A 13347-nucleotide genomic window follows, 5' to 3' on the forward strand; every position below is an offset into this window, starting at 1 on the left:
GCGATCACAGCCTTCCACGTTTCCCCCATCCCAGCACCCCTCGCTATCGATCCAGTTGATTCTTGAACGGGGTTAGGCAACTCTCCGAGACTATTCCCCATGTAACGACGTACATATATCACAGCTACCTAACGCCCCGTCTGACAAGGCGCGCAGCCTTTATTTAGTCAAGTTACTTTCTCTGAACAGCAGAATGCGGTGTAACGGCGAAACATACATTTTCCTCCATTGACTCTACACGTGGAAGCTGGAAAGAGTCCGGTCAGTTGAGCGGATGGGTCAAATACACCTCATAGCCTTCCAATCGCACCTCTCTTGCAAGCTCTCCCTTCCCGCATATGACGTGAGACAAAGTCGGACTGCGGCCTCTACAACACCCCGACCCTCACTTATATCCGTCCAACCAACCATCCAACCAAACACCCGAGGCAACATGAACCTGTTGAACTCGGTGTGGCTTGAAAGGCTGAACCTGAACATGAACATAGCAAATGGCGTACAGTAAACGCCCATCTCCCACCAACTCGTGACTCCGATGGCTGCTGTGAATCATCACCGGCCTGGCCAGCAGGGCAGAAAACATCGCTCCCTGAGGCACGTACATAATCATATCAAACAGGCGATATTATCAGCTCAGCAATCACACTTCACCGCCCCTATTCACTGATAACAAGAACTTTTGCTCACAAATCCTCCCGTTTCTGCCGATTGCAACCATCCAGCAAACCACAACCTCGGTACCTCCCTCCGTGGTTGGCGGGCGAATGCAGTGTAAAAAAGTCACCAAAAAACAGGAATGTGACGGCTATAGCGGCATGCCCAGACATTCGGCGCACGGCACATCGTGATGGCCAAGAAAATGGAAAATCTGGAGAACCCTTGGCCCATGTCTCTTGGCGCAGTTGCTTGTGTCAGTGACCTGCAGATCGGATGATGAAAAGAGCACCCAGCAAGCAGAAAGCAGTTCAACCACACCTAAACACCCGTCAGAGGCCAAGACACTTCGTCACACCTTGCGGCTCTATTGGGAAGTTCATTTTGTTCTTATTTTTCATAGCTGGTCTCGACTAACTACCCATCATTCTTACGCTATGCACCAACTGCATTGAATGACAAAAATATCCTTCGACATCTGCTGACATCCCCCTCTCCCAAACAGGATGTCATGGCGATTTGAATCTCCCCGGGTGACTACTTTCGGTGGTTGAATTATGGGGGTGGTACAAAGGTCCCTGAATTCGAGGATACAGTTTCTGTGCGACCATCACACACGGCACCTAGACGACAACACACAAACGCAGGGTCGCACCAGGAGATAAGGTATGTGGTAACTCCAGCCAGTCTTGGTACCCAATTGCATGACACGGCTTTGTGTCTAGGGAAATATGGGTACTTTTTCAAGTACCTAGTGATACATATGACCAAGAGGTAGAGAGCTGGTTGGTGGTGCTCAGACGGAGAGTTACCACGGTACAGCAGCACTCTCAACATACCTTAGGGTAAGTATTACGAGAAGCATCAATACCTGAATAGCACCTGTCGACTACCTACAACATCAAACAACGCAGTCGGTGGTGTTAGTACCAAAGAGAGGCCAACTTCAACTACGCGGTCATTACGGCCGAGCTGTTTCTCAAGCTACCTTGGTGTCCGCTCTACAGAAAGCCGGCACTGAAGACAGGATGAGCATAGCGCTGCCAGGTGCAAGCTAAAGCAAAGCTACATCAGCTACCCCAAAGGGGTCTGGCTAGCCAGCAGGGCATGACGTGTCTTATCCGGTGTGCTCTAGCCGTCCTGGGCAAATCGGTCAGGAACTAATCTTTGGGTGTATGAAGATCGCAATGGCCACATTTTGTATGGGAAAACTGGGTTTTCCAATGTCAGTACTCTCGTCTTGCATTTGCCAGAGGTTCGTACCAGACAGCTAAACAATTAAAGCCTGAGATCCTGGCTATAATGTCATACTCGGTGGTTTGGCGATAGTTTCGGTGGCCGCAGTTCAATGGGCAGTAACCCTCACAGTTCAGTAGGCCCTCACAGTTCAATGGGCCCTCGCAGTTCAATGGGCCCTCGCAGTTCAGTAAGCAGTTGGCCTCACAGGGCAAGACAATTTACAAGGCCTTTGGAAGTCACTGGGGATAGGGGCATCATTCAAACCATCAATCGAACGTGGGTTGGTTAAGATATTGCTGCATTGCTTGGCACGAAACAGACCCAGTTTTGGCTGTGATTTTGATATATTTAATGTTTTACGAATGTTTTGCCCAGGACGGTTAGACCACACCGGATAAAAGAGACTAAGCCCTACTGGCTAGTCAGACTCCCCCAAAGTCAGCAATGACAAGTTGACAGACGTGAAACCCCAGAGACCTAGTTCAGAAGCCTGAATGACGTCTCTCTGCAGGCTTTAAGTAGAGCCGTCATCTACAGACTACCCCAATCTCATACCGAAGCGTAACTGCCGCGTGGCACTTTACTAGATTATGTGTCTTGTGTCTTAACGCAGGAGCATCGAGATTGGTCCAGATTTCATAGGTTTGACCCAGTCGAGATCTTGGAAGCCAGACGAAACCAAACACCAACACCGGACACTCACAGCAGACCAACAGCATGCTGAAAATTAATTCGCATTTTTCCATTTTTCTTCCCAAACGCCAAAACTAAAAAAACAAAAAAAAAAAATACAAAGAGGTCCTAAAAAAACCGATCGCCCCTCGTTGTGGAAAAACGTAAAAAGCTCTGGTATCATCACGAAACCTTTCCCTTATATGAGAAAAACAGAAACCAAACATTCCCAACCCCAACCGATCCAGTTTACTCGCTATCCTCCTCCTCCTCCTCATCATCCTCACCCCCCATCACAACATCCCCAGCACCCGAAGAACCCTTCTTCTTCTTCCCCGCACTCTTCGCCTCCTCCCTCTTCCTCTCAATATACTTTCTCGCCCCCTCCATAACCTCCACCTCCCCCTCAGCCGCCTTCCAAACCGCCAACAGCTCTACCTTGAACTCCGCCATACAAACACTAAACAGCTTCAACAACCTCGTCTGCCGACTATCCAGCACCTCCCCCTCTTTACAGACAGTATACCCCTCCTCCTGGAACCCATTCCCCTCCTCATCAACCCCCAAGCAAACCTTCCCCTTCACCATCCGGCACGGCACCCCCAACCGCCTCAGCTCCGGCTCGAGCGTGTGCGCGACAGGGACGTCATGTTCCTTGGGCACCTCCCCCCCAGTGGAATACACCAACCCCTTCGGAATCACAAAATCCCTCGTCGCCACGCTCCCCGCCCGCGCGAAATCGACTTGGGTCAAGCTCTCAAAATAAGACTTGATCTCTTCAGGGGTACGATTGGTAAAAATCAAACCGACTGACCCAGTAAGATACGGTGCGAGGAGATGAATCCCGTCAGCTTGGGCTTCTTCGGGCGTGGAGCCGAGCGCGCGGAGGGTGAGCTTAGTCTTGCCAAAGAAGAGTCTACCCACCAAAAGAGTTAGCATCGACCACAATGGGGAAGTTAAAAGGGAGGGTGGAAGGGGGGGGGGATGGTGCATACCGAGAATCACTCAACTCCCTCCTCACATCCTTCAAGTAATTATTCCTCATGTTGTCCACGCTAAACACCCAGCAGTACTGAAACTCGGGGATCGCGTCCCGAATGTTGGCAAACAGCTTGTCCTTGTTCTCGCGCGTCTTCTTGGACACCTGGGTCAGGTGGTAGACCTTTGCTCTCTTTGACTTGGGCATCTTGTCGTAATATCCTTCCCGTTACCGAAAAATCGAGAGATTGCCTGTTGACAAAAAGAGACAATGTAACCAGATCGGAAAAAGTAATTCGGGGTGGTGGAATTGGGGTTGCGAAAAAGTCGAGAGGTGGGTTGGCCGCTCGTTGCTGTGGCGGGCGTTATCGACCGAAAACTGCTTGGGTCCCCCCAACTTTTGGTTTTTTCTGCCATGGGAATTTTTTGGCGGTGAAGCGCGGTGCCCCACACCCATTGAGAGCTGCAGGCGGGATGCCCCGCCCTGATAGGAGGGGAGGTTTTTCCTTCCGAACTTTATTCGAGGGACTTACAAGATTCACCCAATTCCCCAGGGAAGCAATTGAATGAATCTAGAACAGAGATGAGCATGAGTTCACAATTCACATGGTTCATCGAGCAAAACATACATCACTGGCAGTTCTGGCACTAGTCTCTTAAACAAACGGCTACCTACCAGCTTCTGGTTTGGCTACTTACATATATCCTATCATGACATCCTGCCATGCATAATCAGGCCGTCAAAGCAGAGGAAAAACAGTGATTTCCTTACCTCCCGACCTTACCTATCTAATCCCATCCATCTATTCCAAATGCTTTGCCGGCATTGGGTATGGAGTGACATGGCAAATTCGTGGAGGATCAAGCCTGGCGATTACTGGGAACCATATCTCCCCTCCCGTTATTATTTTCCCCGGTCCGTTCCCAATCCTCGCTTGTTCTCTTCTTTCCCATGATAAGAGCATATGATATGCTCGGAGAGGTGAACAAAAAAATAACACAAATAAATACAACAGAAAGAAAAGGTCAGAATTCGCTGTACCTTGGTGTGGTTGGTGAGTTGAGTTGGATGCTTTCTGCAAAGAAACATGGTGATAGCTTGATGACTGTCCGCTGAGGTTGACAAATGCAAGACTGTGGACAAAGCTTGCTGTTGGTAAGACGATGCCCAGAAAGATCAGTCAAAACATAGACAATAACTTCCGATAGAAAGCGAACCCTGACTTTGACCGAGAGTGTGGGTGACAGTATTACAATGGTCGATACACAAACCCCTACCCGTCTTGGTGGCCTTGCAGGCAGATCCATGGGGGCTGAGCTTGTTTCCTGTGAGATATACTGGCGGCTTACCCCGTTGTCGAGGGAAGGGGGATGCGAGAGAGGGAAGATGTGAAAGTATCGTAATACCCACCACAAGACATCAAGTCTTGTCAAGAGCTAAGAGTAGCGGCGCAGCTTTCTGGAAGTCTCAGGCTCACACTTGATGTAGGGTTCATGGGGGCGAGCTTGCGGGCGATAGGCAAGATTGGACTGATCCCGATGAGCAGATGAATTGCTCTCACGCGGCGGCTTTCGGTCCTCATCGTCGTCTTCCTTCTAGTACCGGCGAAGTTTTCTGGGATCCTCGTAGCCACCGCCTTCGTACGCACGCTTCCGGGACTCGTCGTGATCTCTCGGTCTGTCGTAATCGCGGCCACCGCTGCCACCATTGTACCCACCATGGTCTCCGCGAGGTCGAACAGGCTCCATGTTGCTTCCGGATTGGCGAGGGTTGCGATCGCGGAAACCGCCGCCAGATCTGTCATCATATGAGCGTGAGCCGCCATCGCGACCTCCATACCCACCACTACCACCACCACCACTACCACCACCACCAGGCCCATCACGACGACCATCGCGATTGTCACGACCACCAAATCCTCCACCGGGTCCGCTCGGCGCGTTGGGGGGACCGCCAAAACCGCGATCACCACCACCAAAACCGCGGTCACCACCTCCAGCACGACCACCGCCAAAACCACCTCCGCGGAAACCACGATCACCACCGCCGAACCCACCAGGACCGCCTCTGAATCCACGGTCACGCCCTCCCCTAAAACCACCGCCGAAGCCGCCACGGAAACCACCACCACCAAACCCGCTGGGACCCATCGGTCTAGGCATCGCGGCCTTAGTATAGCCTCTGCCACCCAACCCGCCACCGAGACGGCGAGGCTTCCAACCCTTGACTGTACGACCTCTCTCCACATCAACCTTGACACGGCGGTCCCTAATTCGGAGGCCATCACACTGATCTAAAGCAGCTATTTCAAGCATGCGCCAAAGGCGCATTTGTTAGTCACGCCTTACCACGGGAAAAGAGTTACCTTGAAGGCAGTATAAACGATGCGGAGGGGAAGGAAGGAAAGGGGATGCTGTTGCGAGGCAGGCATTCTTGAGCGCCATGACTCCTGAACACAAGCACCCGTCGAACATGATGATGAAGGATGGTTTGAATGTGGGCAATATTACCTCTCATGTCTTTCTCTCGCTCGTACACAACAAACGCGTAGCCGCGGTGCGGCTTTGGCTTCTTGTTGGGCTTCTCATGGGCATGGGTGTCGCGGACGATGCGGATCTGTTTGCTCTAGGTCAGCATACGTTTTGTTTCCTCGTGGGAGTATAGTAGATAGCAACATACACGCTCAATGGGGCCAAACCGGCCAAACTCGCGCTCAAGGTCCTTTTCGTCGGCATTGTAGTCAAGACGCGCCACAATCAGCGTCTTGAAGGCATCGCCACGGATGTTGGGGTCCTCGTTTGGCTTGTCTAAACATCAGTTAGCATGCTGTAACAATAAAACCCATGGGAGAGGTGGCCGACAGTTGAGTGGACCCTCGGTCAGGAGCTTCTCGAGAGCTTCCTTCTTCTCGCGTTGCTTGCGGTCGCGCGCCTCGAGCCAGCTTTCGGTCGGGGTGTATGGGATCTCCTTGTATTCCTCCATGGCTGGGAGAAAGTCGGCAACACCAGAGATTTTCGCTGTCTTTCGCTGCTCGGGGGCCTTATCGCAGGGCGGCACCCATCGCAGAGGTGGGCGCGGCGTGAAGAGCGCCAGCAAATTGGGCGGGAGTCGGTCGGTCATCGCTGCGACGACTGAGGTGGTTGTTGTTGTTGTTGTGATTCCTTCTCGGCGAAAATCACAAAAGCAGGTCTTTGGGAGAATATCAACCCAGAGTCCCGGCTTGGTCAATGGAACCGGCAAGCGCAGTGTTTCCCGTTGCGCTGAAAGAGATGATAAATATTATGACAAGTCGCGTGAGAGTTGAATGGGGATTTGAGAAACGCAACAAGCTGCCTTCTTGTCAACATCCTCAAAAAATGTGAACCGTGCACCACCCACGTCCACCCAATCACAACCCCTTTCCTTACCCAACCCCCCCACTTATTTTTCCCAGGGTCACTTTTCTGCCGACCTGCCCCGAGTCGCAACCAATTCCCATCCGCAGGTGATGCTCTTCTCGCTGCGAAGACGACGTCGGCGACCATGGCGGTAAAAGCACTTCATGCGATCTCCCAAGGCCGGGTATGTCCCCTTTCCCTCTATTTCCCCCCTTCCTACCCATAACTAACCTTCCCAACAGAACGGCGTAGGAGCCTTCATCCTCCAATGCAAAAGGATAGACCTCCACTACTGCGACTGGGCCGGTAGCTCTCGAGGCATGAAGTACGTCCCTTTCTCCCCCGCTCCCCCTTGCCTTCCCACCCATATACTAACTCCCCTCCCAGCGGCTTCATCAAATCCCTCCTCCCCAAATTCGCCGCCGCCCATCCCGAAATTGAATTCACCATCTCCCCCCGCCCCGCCAAACACCCCGTCGCCATCGGCCACTACATCAACGGCCGCTCCAAGCCTATCTGCGTCCGCAACATGGAGCCCTACGAGATCCTGAAGAAGCTCGAGCTCCTCCGCGACGCCAGCGGTGAGAAGCTCAAAAAGGTCACCAAGCCCGTCCGGTCCATCAACGAGTCCGTCAGGGGGATCTGGTCCCCGTACCACGGCAACGGTATGCCTTTGTAACTTACTTTGTGTGTGGTTGCTGTGGCGGGTTGGGAATGGGAAATGGGTGCCTGTATGAAAGATATATCACAATGGCAACGGCGTATATGGGCTGGTTGGTTTGGACTCTTCTTCTGGAAAAAGTCCAAATATGTACAAAAACGATATCATTATCCAAACCGGGAGATGCATACTGGGTTCAAATTTATGATTTTATGCGTTTACTCTTCACTCCTTGTGCAACTGTCGACCCATGTTCCCTAATCGTTCAATGCTCTGTACTTTTACATGACTGAATAACACACATTAAACGCATAGGACATGATGGAATAGGGTCTGAACAAACACAATATATTAGTGCCTCGGCAGGACGACATCATGTATATTTGTGCCTTCAATACATGTAAATCCATCCTGGATATCTACGTTGAGGTATCAATAGGGTTATGGAAACGATGGATAGGCATAGTTCTACCTTGAAAAGACATATTATGGCGAGGCCACACACCGATGGAGTCTTCAAGCACCATTATCAGGTTAGGCAGGTCTCTCACGTGCCTTGGCAAGTATTTAGACAGTTAAAATTGGTATTTGTCATAGAGTAGGTAGAGTAGCGATCTTCCATCACACTCATCTATATCCTCGCCAGCTCCTTTTTAGTCCTAAAAATCCCGTATAAGCCCACGCTAATTCCCAATAAAACGGACAGTGCCGCGCGCTCACTGGTTGGAGTTGATGATGTCGACGACTGTTGAGAATTGTCAGCATAAAACTTCTCCGCGATGAGCAGGAGTAACTTACACTCGGGCTTCAAGCTGGCACCGCCAACAAGGAAACCATCAATATCCGGCTGCTTAGCCAAGTCCTTGCTGTTCTTAGCAGTGACCGAGCCACCATACAAAATACGGGTCTCGTCAGCAACAGCGTCGGAAACCTTGGCCTTGAGCCACTTGCGGATAGCAGCATGCACCTCCTGGGCCTGCTCAGTGGTGGCAACCTTGCCAGTACCAATAGCCCAGATAGGCTCATAGGCAATGACAATCTTCTTCCAGTCATCCCCAGAGAGCTTGGCGGCAAGAGCAGCGAGCTGCTTCTCGACAACAGCAACAGTGTTGCCAGCCTCGCGCTCCTCAAGGGACTCACCGCAGCACCAAATCACGCTGAGACCACCGTCAATGGCAGCCTTGGTCTTGTCGGCGACATTCTCGTCAGACTCGCCGCCGGCTCTGCGCTCCGAGTGGCCGGTGATGGTCCAGTTCAGGCCGAGATCCTTAAGCTGGGAGACCGAGACCTCGCCGGTGTGGGCGCCGTTGGGCTTGGCGTAGACGTTCTGGGCCGAGACGGAGACGGTGCTGGCGGTGACGGCATCGACGGCGATGGGGAGGTAGAGGTGGGATGGGGCGATGACGACTTCTACGGCAGGGATTAGCTAACTTCGCAAACGGAGAGCGCGTGCCAGCTAAGACAAAAGCAGTGACATACCAACGTTGGGGTCCAATTGAGCCTGGTTGAGGTTCTTGATGATGGCCTTGATGGACTCCTTGGTGCCATTCCTATGTGTGGTCCGATCAGTCTCCGAGCTCTCTCTCTCGCACGGCGGGGTTTTGGGGGATATGGCGGGGTAGTTGAACCTACATCTTGAAGTTGCCGCCGACGAAGAACTTGCGAGCCATGTTGGGCGATTGTTGTGTATTGACTACTGGCGTTTGGGTATAAAGTGTAGCTTGATGCAAAGAAAAATGCGTCTTTTAGGGTATCTCGAGAGTGCTGTGGTTGTTGAGGGAGCGTTGTTGAGAGCTGACGGGAGGTGAGGGTATTTGAAGCTAAGCTTGACAGGGGGGGGGGGTTCCAGGATCGTCTGAAGGTGGGATGGAACCCGGCGGGGATGCTTGGAAGCTGCGGGGGCCCTTGGTGCAAGAACCAGCTCCAAACAGCCCACCACGCCGTGGACGAGCAATTCAGGAGCGTTGTACATGATTTCATCGGCAGGAACCAGCAGATACGGATGCTAGATAGATTCTGATCTGAGGACCATTGGATTCCATGGAGGCATCACCATCCCATATCTCATACCCATTAACCATATGTGAGCGGTCTCTATATGGCTTTGATGGCTTTGAGGTACTTCAATACCTGGTATTTTGTCCCCTGTGTGCTCACTCCCGTTACGTCCGCGTTTCCCCCATTACCGGCAGGGTCTCACAAAAAGTTGATGTCACACGGGATGAGCCTTTTGAAGTCCATAGTGTTGGGAACATGCAGCCAAATTTATTTTTGGTGTCATCTCTATTATGTACGCACGGCACTCGCTGCCGCATATGTTATCTGACCGAGCCCTTGCCTCTCAACCTCTCACCACCAGCTGGTCTGCTTTCTACTTTTCCGTGTGATTGTCATGAGTCCTCCGGCTTTAGAAAAACCAGGGGCGTCATGGTATTCCGTCATCACCGGTGCCAAGAACTCATTCTAGTCTCCGTTACTGGACACCGGCTATTGGGTCTCCACAACGGCCGGACAAGACCGGACTACCGGTTCGTTGCCCTGCCGGGTCCTCCATCCATATGTCAAGCATGTCAACCTGCCTCAACTTTTGTCCCCTTCGCCGCCGTGCTTTGATTTAGCGCCTGAAACCTGGTCTCCGCTGAGGTGTCCGGTTTCTTTTGAGAAGAGCCTCCTTCGCGTTGATAGACTGCTTCTTGGCCTTGGGCGCAAGTTTCTCGCTGCCTCGTTTTACCTCGACGCGATACACGGTTGATCCCACCCGTTGATCGCGAGGAAGCTTGGGTCCACGGAGAAGTGCAGCCACCTGGTCTACCTTTCTCCTCTTGTTGTTTGCGCCAGAATTATCTTCATGAGACTCATCGTCCTCGTCATCGGACTCCAAAAGGTCCAGAGGTAAAAGTTTAGGCACCTCCCGCTTCCTCTTTTCAACCGGAGCTGGCGTTGGCTCTTCCAGCTCATCCTCCGAGTCAGCTTCTACAACCGGCTTCTTGGCCTGCTTTCTCTCCTTAGCCTGCTGCTTGAGGAACGCATCACGCTCTTGTCTCTTCCGCTTTGCGGCAGCTTCTTGTCTGTGTATAAAGTTAGCAAGTCGAACATTCTGTAAAATTGAGTTGTGACATACTCTTCAACAGCTTTCGCAGCAGCTTCAGCAGCCTTGGTGGTCTGAGCTTCAGCAACGCGCGTCGAAACAGCCTCTGGGGCCTCGTCATCCGACTCGTCCTCTGATTCCTCCTCATCTTCTTCCTTGGCAGCTTCTTCCTTCGCAGTCTCGGCCTTGATCTGGAGTTCCAAGGGGTTTCTCCTTGGTGCCTCGCTGGGGGTGACAAAATCCTCCTGGTCACTGTCGTTGAATGTGATGTGTCTGCGCTCCATTGGTGTCTTAAAAACCTCGTGGCCGCTCTCCTCTCCGCTCTCATCATCACCGCTAGCCTTTTTCCGCAACAAGGATGATGATGGCAGTGGAATCTCAATGCTGACATGCTTGTGCTTAGCTGAGCCAGTCCCCTTGGACCGGAGAGTCATTTTTGAGCTTAACGGTGTGGAGTTCATGTCTTGTTGTGGCTGATTCTCAGTCTTGTCTGTCTTGTACTTGATGCCGACGACCTTTAGGAGCGGTTGCTCATAATCACCTGTGTGAGCTGGCTTCTCCTGTGACGCGTTTTCGACAGATGGGATTTGCTGAGGCTTAGTCTCGACCGTCTCTGGCTCAGAGTCTGATGATAGCTCAATGACATCAGCCACAGGTTTGGCGGCCTGCTTAGTGTTGGTCGTTTCCCGTGCCATTTTCTTTTCAATGCCAAGATTGTGATTTTGAGTGGTGGCTGAAGTGAGTTTGACGTTGGCTGGGTTTATCTTAGAAGGTAAGTTTTCTGGAAGTCAATCTCGTCAAAAGATGAGTGTATAAAAAGGCGAAACGTCGAGGGTGAGGTTGTTGCTGTTTATTAAAGGAATCAGTTCTCAGAAAAGAAGCAGACAGCCGTTCACACTCTAAACTTTTTTTCCTTTGCGCACTGGCACCTGATTGGCCAGCTTTCTCCTGTCTGGTGGACCCACATTTCCGGACCCCTGCTTCATAACTAATGATGAACTTCTCAACACCACGACACAACCACTGTTACTATTTGCAGCACCTGTTGTGCTTGCCTCTCATTTCAAGAGATTTAGGTTGTTTTCCAATTCTTCTTGCTTACAATAGAATACAAGTTCTTCATCACCACTACCTAAACTCACCAGCCTCATTGAAGCTCACTCACTCACCATGGCTCTCCCCGTTACATCCATCATGATGCCACGAGCCTTTCTAGCAGCGGCAAGACCATTACAGCGGATACTAGTTGGGGCTTCTAGCCGGACACATATACCACCACTTCCCAGACACCATAAACAACAAGTTCGCCAGATTCGATACCGCCTAGCTAAGCGGGAGGATGCCAATCCAAAACTTCTTTTCACAGACGAGGACATCCCTTCTATGGATGTATGGGATCGTTTAAGTGAAAGAGCGATCGCTCGACGGATTCCCCCAGAAATTACCTCTGAGCAGATGTATAAAGCGGTACGCTCATACTGTTCCATTGCAATTCACAGTAACGACTCCTGGCAGCCAAGGTTACAAAGTGGTATGCATCTCAAAAGAAGAAGCCATAAGCAAATACTAACACCCCACCACAGAATTCGGAATCGAGCCCATCGTGCTTCATTACGCAGCCATCAGCCTCTGGCCCCTAAGCGATCACAAACTATGCATCCACATGCTATCCACCGCCTCCTCCCTAGGCTACCACCCCTCCACCGTCTCCGTGATGTTCTTCCTCTCCCAAATAAGCGACTTCTTCGACGCCCGTCTCAAGCCACCCTTTCGCGACATCAGCGCCCGCTTCAGGCTCCTCTCCCGAACCAGCAGAGACCCCGACATCCTCACAGTCCAAGGCCTCATCGCCCTGCGAGAAGACGACCAAGACGCCGCGCTTCGTTTCTTCGAGCAGGCCGTCATCGCCGCTGAGAAGGGCACCGGTATCCTGCCCCCCCTCGTACCAGGCGACTTCGTCTCCGATGGGGACACCAAGGAAGTCCCCGGCCGCCCCCTCCGGTTCTCCTACGAAAAGTCCTGCTACTACAACCTGGGTCGGCTTTACAGGAGAAAGGGTCAGACTGCAAAGGCACGCGATGCGTTCGTCATCGCCGCCGCAGACCTCCGACATATCCCCGCGCTGGTTGATCATGCGAGAATGGTAGAGTTGGGGAAAACAGCCGAGGAGAACAAGTACAGGGAGGTTTTGCTGGTATCAGGCGCCAAGATGGGCAACGTTAAGGCGTTCAGGCAGATGGTGGTGGATTTGTTGATGAAGTACGAGAATCCGGAGAAATACAGCCCCAAGGAGTTCAAGGAGGATCCTGTTGATGTGAGGGTGATCTGGGAGTGGTGCATTCTTACGCTGGGCCTGGGTCGGACAAGCGGCCCGTTCACGTTTGCCGATAAGGACGAGTTTGAGCGGGTTCACAACGCTATCAGGGGCAACCGGGCCAGGATGAGTCTGGTCGAGCAGGATGCAGAGACTGAGGAGGTGACATTGGCCATTTGGGTCTACCCTTCTAAAATAGCAAACTTGGAGAACCTTACCGGGGAGCCTGAGAGATTTGATATCACAATATAAGTCTTGCTACCTTCCACATCTGATGATGCCTTGTCTTTTTGCTTTCAATCTCTTTCATATTCAACTCCAAACGCCATGCTTTGAAGACCAAATCTCACCGGACAAGACATC

The 13347-nt window shown here is 51.9% G+C and overlaps 6 protein-coding genes across 6 annotated transcripts; 2 read left to right on the forward strand and 4 right to left on the reverse strand.

Moving 5' to 3' along the window:
• Positions 1-2232: 2232 nt before the first annotated feature.
• Positions 2233-3937, reverse strand: MRT4 (mRNA turnover and ribosome assembly protein). The gene is made up of 2 exons (XM_062882327.1): positions 3561-3937; positions 2233-3481 (listed from the first exon to the last, which is right to left on the reverse strand). The coding sequence occupies exons 1-2, from the start codon at positions 3749-3751 to the stop codon at positions 2815-2817; spliced, it is 858 nt and encodes a 285-aa protein (XP_062728358.1). The 5' UTR covers positions 3752-3937; the 3' UTR covers positions 2233-2814.
• Positions 3938-4169: 232 nt separating this feature from the next.
• On the reverse strand, positions 4170-7037 carry QC761_707800 (uncharacterized protein). The gene is made up of 4 exons (XM_062882328.1): positions 6406-7037; positions 6224-6351; positions 6055-6160; positions 4170-5846 (listed from the first exon to the last, which is right to left on the reverse strand). The coding sequence occupies exons 1-4, from the start codon at positions 6662-6664 to the stop codon at positions 5140-5142; spliced, it is 1200 nt and encodes a 399-aa protein (XP_062728359.1). The 5' UTR covers positions 6665-7037; the 3' UTR covers positions 4170-5139.
• Positions 6954-7806, forward strand: MRPL51 (39S ribosomal protein L51, mitochondrial). The gene is made up of 3 exons (XM_062882329.1): positions 6954-7105; positions 7164-7246; positions 7309-7806. Exons 1-3 carry the CDS (start codon positions 7067-7069, stop codon positions 7598-7600), a joined length of 414 nt encoding a protein of 137 aa, XP_062728360.1. The 5' UTR covers positions 6954-7066; the 3' UTR covers positions 7601-7806.
• Positions 7807-8163: 357 nt separating this feature from the next.
• On the reverse strand, positions 8164-9466 carry TPI1 (triosephosphate isomerase). Its single transcript, XM_062882330.1, has 4 exons — positions 9215-9466; positions 9062-9132; positions 8381-8992; positions 8164-8327 (listed from the first exon to the last, which is right to left on the reverse strand). Exons 1-4 carry the CDS (start codon positions 9250-9252, stop codon positions 8299-8301), a joined length of 750 nt encoding a protein of 249 aa, XP_062728361.1. The 5' UTR covers positions 9253-9466; the 3' UTR covers positions 8164-8298.
• A 360-nt stretch (positions 9467-9826) lies between these two features.
• On the reverse strand, positions 9827-11551 carry QC761_707830 (uncharacterized protein). The gene is made up of 2 exons (XM_062882331.1): positions 10704-11551; positions 9827-10650 (listed from the first exon to the last, which is right to left on the reverse strand). Exons 1-2 carry the CDS (start codon positions 11363-11365, stop codon positions 10197-10199), a joined length of 1116 nt encoding a protein of 371 aa, XP_062728362.1. The 5' UTR covers positions 11366-11551; the 3' UTR covers positions 9827-10196.
• Positions 11552-11666: 115 nt separating this feature from the next.
• QC761_707835 (uncharacterized protein) lies at positions 11667-13254 on the forward strand. The gene is made up of 2 exons (XM_062882332.1): positions 11667-12201; positions 12254-13254. The coding sequence occupies exons 1-2, from the start codon at positions 11841-11843 to the stop codon at positions 13234-13236; spliced, it is 1344 nt and encodes a 447-aa protein (XP_062728363.1). The 5' UTR covers positions 11667-11840; the 3' UTR covers positions 13237-13254.
• Positions 13255-13347: the final 93 nt, after the last annotated feature.

Source organism: Podospora bellae-mahoneyi, chromosome 7 (assembly GCF_035222275.1).
Source record: "Podospora bellae-mahoneyi strain CBS 112042 chromosome 7, whole genome shotgun sequence".
Lineage (NCBI taxonomy): Eukaryota > Fungi > Ascomycota > Sordariomycetes > Sordariales > Podosporaceae > Podospora > Podospora bellae-mahoneyi.

Excerpts from the sequence above, each read along its gene's own strand:
- MRT4 (XM_062882327.1), bottom strand. The coding sequence starts at position 3,751 with ATGCCCAAGTCAAAGAGAGCAAAGGTCTACCACCTGACCCAGGTGTCC. Across the intron at positions 3,482-3,560 it reads AGGGAGTTGAGTGATTCTCG|ACTCTTCTTTGGCAAGACTA; the intron begins GTATGCACCATC and ends TTTGGTGGGTAG.
- QC761_707800 (XM_062882328.1), bottom strand. The coding sequence starts at position 6,664 with ATGACCGACCGACTCCCGCCCAATTTGCTGGCGCTCTTCACGCCGCGC. Across the intron at positions 6,352-6,405 it reads GACCGAGGGTCCACTCAACT|ACAAGCCAAACGAGGACCCC; the intron begins GTCGGCCACCTC and ends ACTGATGTTTAG. Across the intron at positions 5,847-6,054 it reads GCGAGAGAAAGACATGAGAG|CTGCTTTAGATCAGTGTGAT; the intron begins GTAATATTGCCC and ends TGCTTGAAATAG.
- MRPL51 (XM_062882329.1), top strand. The coding sequence starts at position 7,067 with ATGGCGGTAAAAGCACTTCATGCGATCTCCCAAGGCCGG. Across the intron at positions 7,106-7,163 it reads ATGCGATCTCCCAAGGCCGG|AACGGCGTAGGAGCCTTCAT; the intron begins GTATGTCCCCTT and ends CCTTCCCAACAG. Across the intron at positions 7,247-7,308 it reads GGTAGCTCTCGAGGCATGAA|CGGCTTCATCAAATCCCTCC; the intron begins GTACGTCCCTTT and ends CTCCCCTCCCAG.
- TPI1 (XM_062882330.1), bottom strand. The coding sequence starts at position 9,252 with ATGGCTCGCAAGTTCTTCGTCGGCGGCAACTTCAAGAT. Across the intron at positions 9,133-9,214 it reads GTCGGCGGCAACTTCAAGAT|GAATGGCACCAAGGAGTCCA; the intron begins GTAGGTTCAACT and ends GACCACACATAG. Across the intron at positions 8,328-8,380 it reads TGCCAGCTTGAAGCCCGAGT|TCGTCGACATCATCAACTCC; the intron begins GTAAGTTACTCC and ends AATTCTCAACAG.
- QC761_707830 (XM_062882331.1), bottom strand. The coding sequence starts at position 11,365 with ATGGCACGGGAAACGACCAACACTAAGCAGGCCGCCAAACCTGTGGCT. Across the intron at positions 10,651-10,703 it reads GCTGCGAAAGCTGTTGAAGA|ACAAGAAGCTGCCGCAAAGC; the intron begins GTATGTCACAAC and ends CTTTATACACAG.
- QC761_707835 (XM_062882332.1), top strand. The coding sequence starts at position 11,841 with ATGGCTCTCCCCGTTACATCCATCATGATGCCACGAGCCTTTCTAGCA. Across the intron at positions 12,202-12,253 it reads GCAGCCAAGGTTACAAAGTG|AATTCGGAATCGAGCCCATC; the intron begins GTATGCATCTCA and ends ACCCCACCACAG.